The following is a 17,671-nucleotide window of genomic DNA, read 5'->3' on the forward strand; positions in this document are numbered from 1 at the left end:
TTGGAGTTACTATTTGGCAAAGTTTCCTATGAAATACAATATAGATGAGATTTTAGTAGTATGGCAATAAGGGTTCAGATACTTGCTATAATTTCGTATTTCATGTAATAAATTGAATCATACAGCATCGCATTAGTCCGAAAAGCAAACCCTGTTCGTACGATTCGATAAACAGTCGCGCAAAGTTTATTTTTCATAACGTACTATAATGTACTGAGAAGTATGCGCGCTGCTAGTTTCCAGCATAAGTGTACAATTTCGCAGTAGGAATGATCTTTATTTCGTAGTGCTGCACAGTGCGGCCGGGGCTCAGGTTAGGGTAGCCAACTTGCGGTCGGAGACGCGCAGTGTGAGGTTGACGATCTGAGAGAATGCGTCAAGTCGCGCGCTTCAGGGATGACATGCGTACATTGAAGTCTTTATTGTTGCAATCTTGGCTGCTAGCTGCTCCGTCCAGAAACAAATGTGGCATTGCTCGGGTCCATTGCCTTGTAGGAGCCGGTTTACGAGTAAACGTGGAGTTATTTAAGGTTCGGCAATAATTATGCTAGGTGACTTTGCGTCGTATAGGTTCTGTGCATATGTGTGGAGTGGCGCCGGACAGTACTATTTAGTGTGTCGGCTAACCAAAGTACGATTATTAAAGCTATCTTGTACGTTTTTTGAATATGCTTGTTTTGTTACACGTTCAGAATAAAGTAGAAAATGTCTTATTCTTTGTAAAAATAATGGTATACAAGCAATTACACCCGGTATCTTTGGGTATTGCAGATGACAGCACAGTTATAGAGAGATATCTACCGGTAGGTCGGACCAGTCGAGATCAAGTACAGTCTGAACGTGAGGCCATGGTAGAGCGTACTAATCGCACACTCGAGGCAGTCTCATCTTGGGGACAGGCCAATCTTGTGCGATTCAACGCCGCCAAAACACAAGCGTGTGTATTCACCACCAAAAAGAGCGAGTTCACCCTAGCTCCCACTTTCCAGAATGTGTCCCTCGAATTCACCAACTGTCTGCAGTTACTGGGCGTCGAAATTTCGTCGAATCTTAACTTCGGACAGTTCATAGAGTCTAAGGCGAAGGTAGCTGCAAGGAAACTTGGAGTCCTTTCAAAGGTACGGCGGTACTTTACACCGGGACAGCTTTTGACCCTGTACAAAGCACAGATCCGGCCATGTGTGGAGTACTGCTGTCATATCTGGGCAGGCGCAGCAAAGTACCAACTCGCGGCACTAGATTCGGTGGAGAGGCGCGCCAAAAAGTTGTTCGGTGACCAAGACCTAAATTTAATCAGTCTTGAACACAGGCGTAGAGTGGCTAGTCTCTCGGTATTTTACAGGCTGCATTTTGGGGAGTGTGCGCAGGAATTACACGACATAATTCCACCAGCACCTTTCTACCATCGGACGTTCAGACATACGGCTGGAATCCATCCTTATGCAGTAGACGTGCCGCGCGTTCGAACGAAAAAGTTTGAATCATCGTTCCTTGTGCGTACTGCTAAGGATTGGAATAAGTTGCCGGCGTCAGTTTTTCCGTCCAAGTACGATGTGGGGGCCTTCAAGAGTAGAGTGAATAGGCATCTACAAAGCTAGCGCGTACCATCTTTAGACCACATCTTCACCTCATCGGGTGAGATCGTGGTCAAGCGCTAACTTTTTAAATATAAAAAAAAAAAAAAAAAAAAAACCCCTAATTATTAAAGCAACGAAGTGATGTCTACATACTACTTTTTAGCGATAGTATTAACTAAGATGACATTAATTTCAATATTTTGCAACTATAATAAAATATGAATGAATATAACAACGAAAGTATTATTAGATAAGATACCGTAAGACATTCTGTAACAAATTATAGCAAAGTTTGAGCTAAGCAAGCTAGATTGTATGAGACATAATCATATTTGCTATTACAAAATTTTAGTCGTTATTGTGACGCATAACGAATAGATCAAGGATGGAATGGTCGACCTAGATTTGCCGGACTGTCATGATGCTAAATTAGGTCGATTCCTAGCAAGGTTTTAACACGCACACCTTATATCTAGAGTAATAGACTAGGACTCTATGTAATCCTCACAACCGTTAACAAATGTTGAAATGTTATATATACGTTTTTAATTTATTTTGAAATTAAATATTGGATTCGGACTAGAATGAGTATGATAAAAAGCTAAAATAAGTGTAAAAATGAAATCGTTAGGCCTTTTAAACGGTTTTATTAGAGAAATCATTTCCGATCGTTTCGATAAGGCACGAAGCTTGCGAGACAGGTTTATCCACGATGTATGTATGTAAACCAGTACATTAAATTTATTCGATATCACAGTCACTTTGGAATTAGCAAAGTAGGATTATAATAAAAGTTAAATTATGGTAGATGGCCTTGATCTGCTTCAATGAGACATTCGCAATTTCTCAGGGAGTAGAGCGAACAACTTAGCGATAGATAAGCTCCGAAAATATGTATAATATAATTGTTATGTATTTACAGGTAGCGGTTGCGATACGTATTCAATGTCGCAGTCGCAGAGCCTCAACTTCTCGCAGGCGATGCGCGGCCGCCCAACCGGGACACAGCAGCAGCCCGCCGGGCCGCAGCAACCGCCTCTAGGTAAACACAAACGCAAATTGTAGCTCAGGCTATTGGAAGGAATGTGCCTCAATAGCGGTTAAAAATAAATCATCCATAAGTGACGAAGTTACCATAGGTTATAAGTAATTTTGCTTTAGATGTTTTTTATTTAATATTTTGTACTCATTTGAAGTGAACTTGCAATCGAAACATAGCTATCATTAACCATTATAACTAGGAACAATGCTTAAGTTACATGTTCATCGAGGATGATATAAACGTATTAAATAATATTAAAACGTTGTGCGCGTTTTCTGTATATTATGTAAATTATTGAAATATGAATTAACATACGTAATAATGATATAAGCTATACATTTAGTCAGAAATCAATATCAAAATGTCTCGAAATATTTTTTAATCCATCTCTGAATATTTGTGAGCAATAGACGTAAACATTTTATATTTATGTAATTTAATTTTTTTTTGTGAATATAACAATATTTCCAAAGGAGAACATATGTTACTATCAGGTGTAGCAGCGGCCGGCATATCACGTGAGCAGCAAGCCAAGATGCTGCAGCAGCAACAGCAGCAGATGCTGCGCGCGCAGCAACAACAGATGCGGCCGCCGCCGCCCGAGTACAAGGCGCGCTTCGCCGCCGCCCCCGCGCCCGCACCGCGCCGTGCGCCCGCGCCCCGCGCCTTCGCCCCGCACGCGCGACAGTACGCGCCCGACTGGCGCCACGTCCTCATGCAGCAGCAGCCGCGCCAACAGTTCCCGCACCACCACCAAGGTATCTACCACACACACTTCATACATTACCACATAGTATGCTATCTTAACACTTTTACTGACACAACCTTAATGACTTCATACCAATTTTATACCGGTGTCTGAGGTTCGTCTACGCAGTTTAGTAAAATATATGAAAAAAAAAAAATATTTGCACGAGCGTTTCAAATAATGACTGCGTCGTTACAGCCGAACTGTTGTTACGGTAACTTAGCTACCGTTGTCATTAGGTATCTATTGGATTTTGAATGAATAATAGTTAAATGTAATAATTTAGGTGGAGGATTCGGCATGACGGGTATGGGCGGACTGACACAGCATCAGCAGCAGCAGCTGCAGCTGCAGCAGGCGCGCCTACAGCAACACCAACTGCTGCAGCACCAGCACCAACAGCAGCAACAGCAACAACAAAGGTAACACACCTTATAACTTTAGTAACGGTTTACCGTTCAATTGTCACCTAATCCGATTCCGATCAATTTTGGAAATTAACATGTCAAAAAATTTATGACTGCTAACAATTATCAGTTGAACGTTTACTTTTTTAATTAACTGTAACTCATTATGTTTATTTTCGATTATTTTTGTAAAATTAATTTGATGTAAATCAGTTTTTTTTATTTGTATAAAATTTGAAACAGTGAGAGTGGGACAGATAACCTAAAGACCTGAATCTTGTAGTCGTGTTTCTAAGTTTGTTATATTTGTGCAGGGCATCCAGCCAGCAGCAGTCGCCGATGTCGCATCTCATCATGCAGCAGAACCAGATGATGAGTGTGCAGGGTCAGGTATGTACCACAAATATTTGCATGTTATAGAATTTACTACAAGTATTTCTGTATTGTTAATTCATGGGTGAATATCATTTAGAGATAGCATAATCGTATCAGTTATTCGCAATGGGGAGATAAACTTAAAAAGCTAAGTAGATGGCGTTAGTGTCGAGAGTAGGCTGTCATCTGTCAAAGTTTTTGTACGTCATTATAGCGATTTAAAAATGTTCTTTTTTATTTTTTGTTATAAATAATTTATGCATATTACATATTTTAAAAAATCACTCTTGTTTTCTTTGTATGAAATTTGATGGAAGTCGTTGCTATGACTGCAGTCCACAGAGAACTTTTCATATAAAATAAAGTTTATTTTTTGTGTATCTGTGGTATATTTAGTGCCACTTCCACTCTTGATAATTCTGACATCTATGTGAACAAAAGTGTTTTTCCCCATTTATTTAATTATAATGAATAACACAATTCCCAGATGCCGAACATTCACATGAGCCAGTCGCAGAGTATGTCTATGCAGCAAGCGGGTATGGGCGGTATGGGCTCGCACCAGACCAACCCCATGCAGAGCAACCCTATGCAAAACAACCCCATGCAGGGCCAGACCGGCTCCATGCACGCTCAGACCAACCCCATGCAGAACTCCATGATGGCTCAGAACGCTCCAATTAGTCAGAACAATAACTCGAGTCACGCCTTCCCCTCGCTCCACACGTCTTCCTACTCCGGACCTGCAGACTTCAACTTTGACTTCCTCGACAACATGCCTTCCTCAGACACCAGCAACCTCACCGCTCAAGAACTATTGAACTCACTAGATAACTCCTTCCTTAACGATATCTTGTAGATTCTTTACATTTTACTGTAATATTTTTATAACCTGTTCGATTTAGTATGAGATTTCATTTAAACAAGTAAAATATAGTCAATGACTTAGATTTTGTATACAAAGAAAGAATGTATATTTATTTTATTTTTCTTAAATTTCTTTAGAATTCTTACATCTGTTGTCATATTCTCAACATTGCCAATAATTAAATTTACTTGTATATTATTAAACATTAATCAAGAACGATATTAAGATATATTAAAATGTATTGTTTGTAGAAATATCTAAAATACAGTTAATATGAAATCTCATCAATCAAATAAGGTTTAGTGAATTAATAAGTCAAGTAGGAAATTCCATTTTGATTATTGTATAACAATTTGATATAATCAAAATTTCACGACCAAATGATAAACAAAATCACGACCAAAGTTATTTCAGACAGGAATTTAACATCAGAATTTTATGAAGTATTGAATTAGCTCCGAAGACATGACACTTTCGGACATTGTTTTATAGACTATTTATTGTAATATATCCATTTCATAGTATTTATAAGATTTATGATTGTTAATATGTTTGTAAATATTTTAACTTTAAGATGTTTGTTTATAATCAACTTATAAATGGTAGTCACAGATTACTTTCGCTTAATGTTAACATTCTAATAGATTTTCTTTTTAGTTGCAGATTAGTTTATACAAATATATACAATGTATTTATTTTGAAATTATTTCATATAGCGATCTTAATAGCACAAAAGACATTACATCAATTTTTATTTAATTTGCTACAATATATGTTTTTATAGGAAGTGAATGATTTGCAATACATATTGAAATAAAGAGCCGAAGTAGTGAATGAATGAATGATATATGAGATACTGTAATACTGCACATTTAGATTTCATTTTGGGACCTACATTGTTAAAGGCGGGAACGATAAAAGCTGGACTTAAAACTAAATAACAATATGTAATGCTATCATTAGTTATAAAAAAAAAACACGCAATATTGTAACATAATTGTAAAAAGTTTTATAGCGTTATCTTTGAATTTGCTTTTAAATAAAACGTTAAATTAAAAAAAAAAAACTAAATTAAATTAAAAGAAACTACACATATATTAATTTTTAATGATGCAAAAAATTAAGCTTGAATATTTAATCTATGATAAAAAAAAATTATTGCGTGACGTTTTAGTATACATTTTGATAGCATGTTCCCGCCAAAAATGATGTGTACTCTTGTATTGAGGCGTTTTAGGTTAAGCAGTGAGTTTTGTCTATCCGCCTCGAGAATGGCCCAATCTACTTTCTATTCATATTGCGAAATATAAATTGTATCGACTTACTAAGTTTAAGTTTATTTTAAGATCATTCCTGAACCTAAGATGTAATTAGTAGATTTTACTGTGATGTCGGTCTCAATGGTCAATAGCTAATATTAATATAGTATCAATTATTATAAATAGATAGATTATTGTTATAGTTAAGGATCTCATGTATCATTTAGGATGGGGTTTGCGGGATTCTGGAATATTCTGGATTTTGGTTTTTATTTGAATTTCTGTTTATTAAACAAACATTTTTTTATATAACAATTTATTATGACAAATTAATTTATGAGTACATAAATGTATTTATAATTGGGTAGCGTAAGATTTAAATGAAATTTCCCAGTAGTATATCCTTGTATGGAGACACCTGCAATATGATAGCTCTCTGTTACAGATGTAAACCAATTGTGAATTATAGAAAACATTCCAGAGCTATTGTTAACACTGTTTTAACTTTAGGACCAATTTTTGAATGTTCTTTTGAAAATAATATTGCATATTGAGTATTCATACTTCTTTTATTTCTACATTTAGAACTAGATATATTAAAAAAAAAGTATTTGATGATTTATTTTAATTTAAACCTAATGTTTTAAATATATTTTATTTTTAATTTCGAAAATTCCGTGGAGATAATAACTTACATTATTATTGTGGTGCTATCTTGTATCACATAATAATATTATTTTATCTTATAAATATTGGCAAGAAATACGATTCTTTGGTTAACGGAAGATTTTATTAACCAAATCTTCATCGCAGATTAAAGTATCAAATATACTGATGACACCATCGTTTAAATGCTTACAGTTGATGAGAAAATTTTTAAAAGATTCTATTATTATATATTCTACCACATAATAGAATCTGCTTGATGTTTATATAAGAAATTAGAGAATTTTTCCAACTTCATTTCTAATGCATTTATCTCCACGGCTAATTCTCATACAACTTCATTGGGTCGTCCGTGGAAAATGTTCGGGTTCCGTAACCTCGGGCTGTAGTAATTATTCGGTTGAATATATTTCGTAGTTATCGGTGAGTCGTGGTTTCCCGCCATTTTGCGTTCGTAGATATTTTCATTTGTTTTATTATCTGTTGACTTCATGATATAAGACCGTATGTATCTCCTGCGTTTTCGTAAGCGGATACACGAGAATACGGTTGTCAATAGAAGACCGAGTTTGAAGACGGCCATCACAAATAATCCGAGCATGAAAACCATGTACTGCTCTTGATACCAGTCTTCGAGTTTGCTCAAGCAACCCTGAAATAATTATTTAAACTTTTATTAATGATACTAAGAAAAACTAATATTTTTAAGCATTGACATCAAATTTAGTAAGTATAGGTAAGACTCTCAGATTCATCTTAAGTTTTGGAGCCGAAACAGCGAGGCCACTGTTGCCCACAGACAACCGCAAATGCTGATGCGTTGCCTACCTTTAATCAATGCAGAAGGGGACGCACAGAAAGAGTATGTTTCCCCTTCTTGTGCGTCCCCTCTTCCGCCAAATGCACTTAACCTTCCCATCTTTTCCTAATTAGAAAAGGATTGGAAGAGAAAGAGGACTAGAATTGGGCCTCGACACCACACTCATCAGACTGTACGCGGAATTGCTTCCACTTCACGCCTGTCTTCTGTGTGGTCGTGGTATTGCACAGGTCGACTCGGCCTATTCGTGCACCCAACAAATATTGTTGCGGGATCTACCGCTGTTAAACGTTATGACGCAAGTATCACGTTATCGTGCACGTGCAGTGTCATACCGGAGCGTGTCTATATGTGGGGTTGGGTTGTATATCTTGACAGCGTGACTGGTTGAGCGGCGCGGGGCTGAGGTAAGAGGCGGGCGCGCGCTGCACACAGCAAGATAGAGGCACCGACAGGCCGCGCGGGCCCAGCCGCCGCAGCTGCCACACCGACATGTCGTAGTTACGCGCGTCGCTCATGCCGCAGCACTTTAACTACAATAATAATAGACAATCATAAACACTCATACTGAAATTATATTCTTATTAAATTACATGACTATCATACTATATTTTTGTTCTACTTTATTTTTTAAATCATAGGATCTTACTTGAGTCTGCGCGAGATCAACAGCTGCGGTGAAATCCTCATAGTCTGGGAGCGCGTAGTAGGCCTGCAGTGCGGGTACGGCGCCGCCCCGCGCGCTCTGCAGGCCCACGCAGCGCGGCCAAACCGCTGCTGCCACACCGCACGCGCACTCGCATAGTAAGAGAGATAGTACTACCAAAAAATACTGAAATAACACATATTTTTATTGTGGTAGAGCATGTAATGCATAGTTTATATTTGAAGACAGTGAGACGTCGCTAAGTCTCTATGAATTTAATCAATTAATAAAAAATATTAATAGAAAGTAATTAAGTAAATCGGGACGTAAGTTTGACCCAAGCAAATTGTATTATTTTCGGAATACAGAAAAAAAAATTATTTTGATCCCTGAATATTTATAAAATTTGCACTGTACTTTACAATTTTATTAAAGAAATTAAGCCGAAAAAAAATTATTAAGCCAAATATAAATATCCCATGTTAACATAACAGATTATAAAAAAGAACTTACAATAGTCAGTAGTATATATCCAGGCATATATGTAGCCCAGATGCCGAACGTAGCAATAAAGCATATAGTGAGGCCGCTGGCTAGCAAAGCCAATGCGATATAGTGAAAAGGCGGTTCGGGAAGACTTTCTTCAGGCATCGCTAGAAGTCTTGATAATAGGATCCTTTGGGAGTCGCATAGTAGCAGGAATCCACATATCACTTGCGCAAAACCACATACCTTTAAATAAAAAACACTTCATTTTTAATAACGCAAACACCGTTTTCTTAGAAAACGTAATAAGAATTTATTTTTGTCTTATAAAAGCAATATTTTTGGCGTCAACTGCGCCTTTTTCTAATTTGAAATTGTAAGGACTCTAGTGTCGATAAAATTGATATCTTACAAGAAACAAAGTGTTAAAACATCCAAAAAGCACTTTAGCACTTGCGATCTTTTTAATCTTCATTTGTATTTTTTATACTTGGTACAAATAACGTTGTAAATATTGTTTATATGGATGCAGTAAACACCGAAATGCAAGCTAACGTAGTAGTGAGTCCGCGTGGTATGTGCGATGAATAGTTTTGTCGGTTTTAAGGAGATACGCGTCGTTGAGCAGCTGGGGTGACTAATAATTAAGGCAGGTTTGTTTGAAATTAATGCACGAGTTATTTTCATTTCCACATACGTATGTTAAACATGTCCGTTGTTCAGTTTATAAGATGAAAGTGATTACTAAAATAAAAAAGGGTAGTTGTTAAAAATATTTTTTTATTTATAAAAAAATATTTAAAAATCTATATCCTTTTTCTTAAATCCTCCACAGCTGACTGCTTTAGGCACTGCTGTGATGTCATCTTGTTCTCTTTCACTGGACTCTTGCAGCTCTGAAATAAAGCAAAGACTGTATATTAAACCTCGTAGCAAAAAAGCTTATGATTTCAACCTATTTTACAATAATTATTGTGATAAATTTATTATAATTAAATTTTATACATTTTTTTATATTTCTTACCTGGTGGTAAATGTAATTTTTCAATAACGAATTTTTTCCTACGCAATTTAAATGCTAGATCCAGACTGGGAGGTACATAAGGCACAAGTGAGTATATAGCTGACAACTTAGTGACATGGAACAAGCCATGGTAGTCACTGTACACAGGGTTTGTTTCCCGACTAGAGCCAGCAAATGACTCTATCCTGACTGCATTATCTATGGAATATAGAAGTCTGGGCATTAAATGTTCATCCTGAAACAGATAAAATTATAATTTTCTAAATGTTGAAAGGAAAATAAAGGATTTTGAAAAAAAAAAAATGTTACAAGCTTCTTACATCAAATAAATGTGACGGAATAGTTATATATGCAACTGCCAATGTATCTCTTAGAATTACTCTAAGAGTATATAAAAATTTAATTAAATCTTGTCCATAATCATTGTTTACTTCTCCATCACAATCAGCAGCCAACCAGATTGGTGAGCCAAGTGACTGTATGTTTATACGTAAAATATTTTTGTTTTTACTACTTGTTTGGAACTCTTCTTTTGATACAAGCTCTTTGATATTAGTTAACAGTTTAAAAAACATGTAATTCTTGAAGCCTGAAAGTATTATTTTTCATTTATTACCCCTAGTATACATAAAATGGACTTTAGTATTGTAGAGTACTGAAAAGTTTTGGATTTAGTCACTCAACCTGTAAATGTTGATTGAGTAAATATTCTTATAACTAGTGTAGAGACTGGTTAAGCATTAACTATAGGTTTCTGAGACGAAAAACTCTATTTAAAACATATTGTTGTCTCTGTTTAGTCAAAGATAATGACAGGGATGAAAATATCTAATATATAAAATTCTTGTGTCACAGTTTTCGTTCCCGTACTCCTCCGAAACGGCTTGACCAATTCTCATTAAATTTTGTGAGCATATTCAGTAGGTCTGAGAATCGGCCAACATCTATTTTTCATACCCCCCGCCCCATTTTTTAACTGCGCGCGGACGGAGTCGCGGGCTACAGCTAGTGTTTTATACAGAGATTTTGTTCTCCCACAGTAAATGAAGCTATCAGTTGACAAAACAGTTTTCAATCACAGATGGTTGACCAGCCAATTAATTTGTTGTTACCTTTTACTTCATCTTTGTTTCCATATTCATCTTCATTTAAAAAACAATAAGTGATATTTCTATTTTGTAGAGTTTCTTTATCCATATGTTTGCTTAAGTCAAAATTATGTCCAAATGAGGAATTGCTACCAAAGGAAGATTCCACTTGGCCCAGTCCCTCGTATCTCCATGCTATTTTCATCTCAATATTGCCTTCCTTTGGGGCTACTTCTTTTGGTAAATCTACACATGGCTGTGGCAATTCATTCACCTGTGAATCATTACAAACACATAATATTTATATTTTAAAGATGGGTTAAACAGTATTATAACAATAAAAAAATTAAACTTCTTTTTTGAGCCATGAATTTTATAAAAAAATAGTAAAAAATGTCAACACTGAAACATACAATTATTTTAGGATCTTCATCCGCAGAAGCAATAAACAATGCATGTTCCGAAGTAACACCTTCAGCTAGGTAGTACTTTGTTAGAACTCTGCTGTAACTGCCCAAAACATCTTCCTCTAAAATACAAATAATTATGAAATCTGTGCAATATGTCTACACTTGAATAATGAAACAAAATTAATCATATACACAAATAAAAAAATAACAACCAATAAATGAAATCTTACCAACAGCAAAAATTGCTCCTGAAGGTAAACCACCACCTACAAAACAAAAATAAATAATCTAAGCATTCATTCTTTTAAGTACATCAAACATGAATTTACTTAGTCTCATACAATTCAGTATTGATGAATGTTTAGTTTCTTCATAAAATAAACTTACCAATTATGTGATCCAACGATGGAATACCAGAAGATATAAAAGGTAAATTATTTTTTAGTTTAGTTCCTCTGATACTGTATTGTGAATCCAATTTCTTGTGAAAACTAGACATTATTATAATTTAGAAATAATATGTAATGCAAATTAATGTATGGACATATGGAATAATTCGAGCTCAATGTTTGTTAGGTTATAAAAACATTAAGTAAATATTAGAAGAATGACATTTTATTTCATAACTGTAAAACAGAAGATGCTGATGATATGAATATCATGACACCAGCTTCAGGCTCATTAATTAAATACGAGTTATGAATATAAATTAACATAAACATGAAAGGCTTTTAATTTTTGGTAAATGTCAATGAAGTGACAGTTGTCATTGTAAATTCATCTTAAAAAAAATTGTTGCTATAGTTTAAAATTTGTATTTAACAGCAGGACAGATAAGAAAAACTTTTATTATATTACTCTGTGGATTATGCACTTTCATGCCACATGCCAATGTCACTGTGTTAGTCTTTTTAATCCGCTTGCTTAGCTGGCCAAGTCTTAATTTATTATTTTTGGCTGTAATAAAACCAACTCGCTTTTAATTTAAACAAAATTATTAAAAAAGCCATTGTTTGCAATATGCAGGGTCCAGCCATTTTTATGGACATATCGCTCGAAGACCAAGTAAGCCATGCTAAAATAACCTAAAAATCATTTACTTTGTCGTTTCGAATTGGGAAAACCATTAAAAACGTTGTAATTAAATAATACTTACAGGCACAAGAACTCAGAAAGTATTTTAAAAGTCTTGGTGCAGAAATATCCGAGGAAAAGTCTCCAAAGGGAATAGAAGATGATTTACATAAAATAGTTGGTGTGTGTGATGTTTGCTTGAAAGAAACTAACGAAAATGAAATCGAAGCCATCCTAAACAGTATTGTTTCTATAATGGTTTCCGTAAGTATACAAAATATGTCCTTTTTCATGAACTTCTTATCATTAATGAAGAATTACGATTGATTCAATAAACATGTAATTTTTTTTAATTTCACTGCACACCAAAAACATAGATATTGTGTAGATAACGGAAGTTTTTTTTAATTAAATTTGGGATAGCAATAATTTAACAAATTACTGAAATAAGAGAAAAGAAAGTTTAAAAAAAATTAAAACCACTATAGGTATAATTCTATATTTCAGATACCATTGGAAAGGGGTGAAAATCTTATTGTGGCATTCAGTCAAAGGCTTGGTAAATCACCAGGTCCCAAAGTTGGATTGATAGCTTTACAGTCGTAAGTAATTAAAAAACAAAAGTATATTTTATATACATCTTAATATTATAAATGTGAATGGCTGTTTGTTAGAAGATATCTCCATAACTGTTTAATAGATCTTGATGAAGTTGGTTGATGAAGATATAGAAAATAGTCTGGACTAACATATAAGTTACTTGTCAAGTTTTTTTTAAATTCCATGCAGATGAAGTTGCGGGCAAAATATAATGCCTTATAAAATGCTATATGATAAGAAGCGAAAACAAGTAAACATTTTAAATCAAGTATAATGTTTACATTCGTAACTTCTAACTCAACAATTGTTTAAAAAAAATTACACTATCTTTTCAGTCTATGGAGGTTGTATAATAACTTAGAGGCCAATTCCCCATTAAGATACCATGTGTATTACCATGTGATTGAGCTTGCTGCACGTGTTGGCGCTGTCAAGGATGTGTTCTCAGGTGTGGAGCATCTAAAGAAAGAATTCTCTAGCTGCCCACCCTCTAATGAACAGATGCAAAAGTTATACAGATTACTGCATCAAGTGTTAAAAGATCATAACAGGTATGGTTTTCAAAGAATACAATTTTTGTGTATTCATTGTGTACCATTTATTACTCTTTTTTTGTTTGTATTAATGTTGAAACAAACTTAAGATGGTCAAAGTTTTTATGAGTTATTTAAACATCAGCTTTTGATATTTCTCATTTTCAATCATCTTACTAATATGAAAAATGCAAATGTTTAGATGGATGTATGGATCTCCATGAAATTTGGCATGGATGTAGAACATAGTCTGGAAATAACACATAGGCTTCAAATTAAGTTTTTTAAAGATGGATTCACGGGCGACAACTAGTATTTACATATTTAAATGATAAATTACTTGGTTTTTCAACCTCTTTGTTAACTTCAGTATATCCATGAGCTTCTTAATATAATGATTATTTTACGATTTTTACAGTGAATTAGCTTCAAAGGTCATGATAGAGTTACTTGGCACATACACAGATGAGAATGCATCATATGCCAGAGAAGATGCTATCAAGTGCATAGTCACTGCACTTGCTGATCCAAACACATTCCTATTGGACCCATTGCTGTCATTGAAACCTGTTAGGTTTTTGGAAGGAGAGCTGATATATGATTTACTCACAATATTTGTATCGGAGAAACTTTCAAGTTATTTAACATTTTATCAAAATCACAAAGAGTTTGTACAGTCTCAAGGTATGCTTAATTATGATGTTATAGATTTAAATTATTTTAAAAGTTTATTTTAGAAGTAACTAGTGCTATTTTAGGTTTAAAAGAACTCAGTTCAAACTTTGTTTTAGGATTACAATATAGTAATTTTTAAAAATCTCCTCACCTATCTCGAATTTAAATTAGAATTCTATTACTAAAGATTTTAATAATTAAAAATAATTAAAGGATTTTTAAATATTTAAACATGACATTGGTAGAAGAATGTTTTCTGAAATGATAAATAAAACATTAATGTTTAATTTCAAGGGCTTAACCATGAACAGAATGTGAAGAAGATGAGAATATTGTCATTTATGCAGATGGCGGAGAGCAATCCCGAAATAACCTTTGATGAGATGATAACTGAACTTCAGATTGATGAGAAGAATGTTGAAGCTTTTATCATTGAAGGTAATGTTTTTCACTTTTTTTCTACTGTTTTATGAAAATAAAGAGAGAGTTAAATAATTTATATGATGTTACAACTACCACCAAGAAATGAATTGCATAGATAGCATGATTCAAACTATTTTATAAATCTGAGAAAGGATACTAAGTTGATGCATTTTAAAGATTTTGAATCCTGTTCTGTACTATTTTTAATATTTGTAGTGCTGAAGACAAAGTTGGTGCGCGCGCGCATGGACCAGGCTGCGCGTACAGTGCGCGTGACTAGCACAATGCACCGTACGTTTGGACCTGCGCAGTGGCAGCAACTGCGCAGTGTGCTGCTCGCCTGGCGCGCTAATGTACATCAAGCACACGAATCCATGAAGTCCGTCGCCGCCGCACAGTTGGAGTACACCGCACAGCAACAGAAAGCATAAAATTTCAGACAATAAAGTTTTTACATAACTATTAGTTGTTTTATTTATTCTACCTATTCCACGTGGTTGCAATTCACTTTGAAAATTATAATACCTATTTACCTCTACAAATATGATAATGTATATCTATAGTGGTCCTGCCAGGCACGACTACATTGTGGTATGGTCTGTTCACAGCGGTATTTTCAAACCCGTACGACTTAGTGTCTTTCAAAAAGCGAACATTTCTCTATCTGAAAAGCTGGCAACGCAGCTGCAGTTTCTCTAATGTTGTGGTTCTCCATAGGCGTCGATGATCTCTGCGATTCTGCTGCCACTCTTTTGCCATCTTCTAATATCAGAAATGGTCAGTGATAAAAGCTGTATAAGAAAAAATAAAAACATGACTTAAGAAGTAAAAACAATAATGACAGATGTTTGTTTGTAAACTTGAATACACTTCAAGAATTTTAACAATTATACTTTATAAGATTTATATCAATTGGGTAAACGTTTTAAGATTATTTTAGTGGTTTATTTCATCGGTCTGATGGATTACGATGAAGAGGAGGGCTGTGGTATTCGAAACATCTTCCGTTCGTTTGTGTGCGTGGCTCTGACGCTTCTGCTGGGTCTGCACGTATACTCGTACCTGTGGGGCTCGCAGGACACCATCGAGGGCGACTTCGGAGACATCAAATACATGGTCATGCAACTCACACAGGGTCTATCTGAGGTTGTGTTCTATTCCCATTCTTTAAAGCTAACTTTTATTTTAAATCAATTTTAAGCTTTTCAGCAGGGTAAAGACAGGTTTACACGGCGTGATTTCTGCGATGCGAAGTTTACGATCAGGTATTATCGTGTGTAAACACTCAGGGTGTTTAAGTTTCTTAAATATTAATTCGAATAAAAAGACGGATATCTTAAAGATGTTGTTTCGATACCACGTTATGCATAGGCTACTTGTCACTAGTGCCGCATGATTTCGGAGTTACAGCCTTAAGTGCGCAGAGAATTAATGCAATGGTGACATCTTAGTTTTCCTTCCTTTGCCAATTGCTAATGAAAGCGTTCCCTCATGTCCCATTCGCTATCAATAGTGTATTATTATTATTTGAAGATGAACCGTGAACACGAACGCATTCGGAACGAGTTAGAGAGGATGTCATCAGCGTTGCCGGCGATGACTGCAGCGTCTGGCCGCGTAAAGGACGCCCTGGAACCCACGCGTCGGCACGCGCGGCAATTGATGGACATGGGCGACTACGACCGACAGGTGTAATAAAATAAATACGTTTTTTAAGTTGCAATCTCTACAATATTTGGAACTATAACAAAAAATATCATAAATAAATATAAATACATGAGCAATTTCTGTTTATATTTAGACGTGTACAAGATTTGGTTTAACCCTGTTCAAAATTATTAGTTTCTTTTATAACATTTAGGACTCGAATAACGCTTAGACCTAAGAGTTTTCTACGACATTTCCCTAAATATCCAATAATAAATATATAGATTATTTTGGTAGATAGCAGATTATGCCCTAGAGTCGGCTGGCGCTCGTATACTTGACACTGGAGAGACGCAGGAGTACGTAATCTACGAGTCATCAGTGGGGTGGGCGCTGCACGTGGTGAGCTCGGTGCTTTGCCGCGAGTGCCCCGGCGCCTCTGCAATCTTGCGCCCCGGCACGTTGCCCGGCGAGTGCTGGGCCTTCCGTGGCTCCCGGGGCGAGGTCACTATACGACTCGTGGGCTCAGTCCACGTCACTGGGATGAGCATTGAACACATACCCCCGCATATCTCGCCAACAAAGTAAGTTTATACATTTTAATTACGTTTTTTTGATACTTTCTCGAGTTCAATGTATTGAATTTATTATATTCGTATAGGTTTTTGAAAGTTGGAAATTAAGTAATATTTTTGTTACATTTTTATTAATTCATCAAATCGTTTACAATACAATAAAATTTTAAAAAAAAGGCCAAGAACAACAACTTTTTTTAAAATATAAAAACGAAAATTTCCTTACAGAGAAATATCATCAGCGCCGCGTCTATTCCAGCTAGAAGGTTTGTCCCACCGTGGCGACCCACATCCGCACGACTTTGGCAGTTTCGAGTACGACAAGGACGGTAAGCCTATACAGTACTTTGAGGTGCAGCACCCGGCGTCGGCGGCCTACCTCGTCGTGAGGCTCAAAGTGTTTTCCAACTGGGGACACTCGCTATACACCTGCCTATACCGAGTCAGGATACACGGGGAACTGGCGCCGGGGCAAGCGCCTCAGAAGACAATTAATGATGAAGAAACGATGAATTTGCATTAAATAAATGTTTGAAAGATTTGTTATACGTACTATTAAGCCTAGTATAGTCGATTTATATCAGCACAATAACTATGGAACTGTAGATTTGTACTTAACTTTCTTTTCTTACATTACTTCCATCACAGTCTGTAACAAATTTAAATACATATCTGTACATGAGTTTGTTAATTCTTGTTTGTACTTTTAATTTATAATTGTTTTTTAT

At 35.5% G+C, this 17,671-nt stretch overlaps 5 protein-coding genes across 6 annotated transcripts in view; 3 read left to right on the forward strand and 2 right to left on the reverse strand.

Annotated features, from left to right (window-relative positions):
* Positions 1–5,096, forward strand: part of LOC106708901 (neurogenic protein mastermind) — a 34,482-nt gene extending 29,386 nt beyond the window's left edge. For both annotated transcript variants that reach the window (XM_014500502.2, XM_014500503.2), the window contains exons 5-9: positions 2,500–2,619; positions 3,114–3,377; positions 3,654–3,789; positions 4,089–4,164; positions 4,637–5,096. In XM_014500502.2, coding sequence (XP_014355988.2) covers positions 2,500–2,619; positions 3,114–3,377; positions 3,654–3,789; positions 4,089–4,164; positions 4,637–5,008 — 968 coding nt within the window. In that variant the 3' untranslated portion in view covers positions 5,009–5,096. The remainder of the gene's footprint in view (positions 1–2,499; positions 2,620–3,113; positions 3,378–3,653; positions 3,790–4,088; positions 4,165–4,636) is intronic.
* Positions 5,097–7,202: 2,106 nt separating this feature from the next.
* LOC106708719 (CD82 antigen) lies at positions 7,203–9,580 on the reverse strand. The gene is made up of 5 exons (XM_014500265.2): positions 9,307–9,580; positions 8,922–9,140; positions 8,412–8,594; positions 8,098–8,295; positions 7,203–7,594 (listed from the first exon to the last, which is right to left on the reverse strand). The coding sequence occupies exons 1-5, from the start codon at positions 9,367–9,369 to the stop codon at positions 7,271–7,273; spliced, it is 987 nt and encodes a 328-aa protein (XP_014355751.2). The 5' UTR covers positions 9,370–9,580; the 3' UTR covers positions 7,203–7,270.
* Positions 9,581–9,668: 88 nt separating this feature from the next.
* Positions 9,669–12,070, reverse strand: LOC106708720 (elongator complex protein 4). The gene is made up of 7 exons (XM_014500267.2): positions 11,804–12,070; positions 11,647–11,682; positions 11,420–11,535; positions 11,031–11,280; positions 10,239–10,507; positions 9,919–10,153; positions 9,669–9,790 (listed from the first exon to the last, which is right to left on the reverse strand). The coding sequence occupies exons 1-7, from the start codon at positions 11,913–11,915 to the stop codon at positions 9,693–9,695; spliced, it is 1,116 nt and encodes a 371-aa protein (XP_014355753.2). The 5' UTR covers positions 11,916–12,070; the 3' UTR covers positions 9,669–9,692.
* Positions 12,071–12,296: 226 nt separating this feature from the next.
* Positions 12,297–15,175, forward strand: LOC106708711 (eukaryotic translation initiation factor 3 subunit M). The gene is made up of 7 exons (XM_014500256.2): positions 12,297–12,481; positions 12,575–12,754; positions 12,998–13,092; positions 13,426–13,641; positions 14,042–14,307; positions 14,593–14,736; positions 14,938–15,175. Exons 1-7 carry the CDS (start codon positions 12,437–12,439, stop codon positions 15,150–15,152), a joined length of 1,161 nt encoding a protein of 386 aa, XP_014355742.2. The 5' UTR covers positions 12,297–12,436; the 3' UTR covers positions 15,153–15,175.
* A 506-nt stretch (positions 15,176–15,681) lies between these two features.
* On the forward strand, positions 15,682–17,466 carry LOC106708574 (SUN domain-containing protein 3). Its single transcript, XM_014500111.2, has 4 exons — positions 15,682–15,867; positions 16,255–16,410; positions 16,666–16,952; positions 17,172–17,466. Exons 1-4 carry the CDS (start codon positions 15,682–15,684, stop codon positions 17,464–17,466), a joined length of 924 nt encoding a protein of 307 aa, XP_014355597.2.
* Positions 17,467–17,671: the final 205 nt, after the last annotated feature.

Source organism: Papilio machaon, chromosome 5, assembly GCF_912999745.1.
Source record: "Papilio machaon chromosome 5, ilPapMach1.1, whole genome shotgun sequence".
Classification (NCBI taxonomy): Eukaryota; Metazoa; Arthropoda; class Insecta; order Lepidoptera; family Papilionidae; genus Papilio; species Papilio machaon.

Coding starts and splice junctions, on each gene's coding strand:
- LOC106708719 (XM_014500265.2), bottom strand. CDS start 9,369: ATGAAGATTAAAAAGATCGCAAGTGCTAAAGTGCTTTTTGGATGTTTT. Junction 8,296..8,411: donor TTGATCTCGCGCAGACTCAA/GTAAGATCCTAT, acceptor TTATTATTGTAG/TTAAAGTGCTGCGGCATGAG. Junction 7,595..8,097: donor CCACATATAGACACGCTCCG/GTATGACACTGC, acceptor TAATTATTTCAG/GGTTGCTTGAGCAAACTCGA.
- LOC106708720 (XM_014500267.2), bottom strand. CDS start 11,915: ATGTCTAGTTTTCACAAGAAATTGGATTCACAATACAGTATCAGAGGA. Junction 11,683..11,803: donor ATCGTTGGATCACATAATTG/GTAAGTTTATTT, acceptor TTTGTTTTGTAG/GTGGTGGTTTACCTTCAGGA. Junction 10,508..11,030: donor AAACAAAGATGAAGTAAAAG/GTAACAACAAAT, acceptor TAATACTTTCAG/GCTTCAAGAATTACATGTTT.
- LOC106708711 (XM_014500256.2), top strand. CDS start 12,437: ATGCAGGGTCCAGCCATTTTTATGGACATATCGCTCGAAGACCAA. Junction 12,482..12,574: donor ACATATCGCTCGAAGACCAA/GTAAGCCATGCT, acceptor TAATACTTACAG/GCACAAGAACTCAGAAAGTA. Junction 14,737..14,937: donor TGAAGCTTTTATCATTGAAG/GTAATGTTTTTC, acceptor TAATATTTGTAG/TGCTGAAGACAAAGTTGGTG.
- LOC106708574 (XM_014500111.2), top strand. CDS start 15,682: ATGGATTACGATGAAGAGGAGGGCTGTGGTATTCGAAACATCTTCCGT. Junction 16,411..16,665: donor TGGGCGACTACGACCGACAG/GTGTAATAAAAT, acceptor TTATTTTGGTAG/ATAGCAGATTATGCCCTAGA. Junction 16,953..17,171: donor CCGCATATCTCGCCAACAAA/GTAAGTTTATAC, acceptor ATTTCCTTACAG/AGAAATATCATCAGCGCCGC.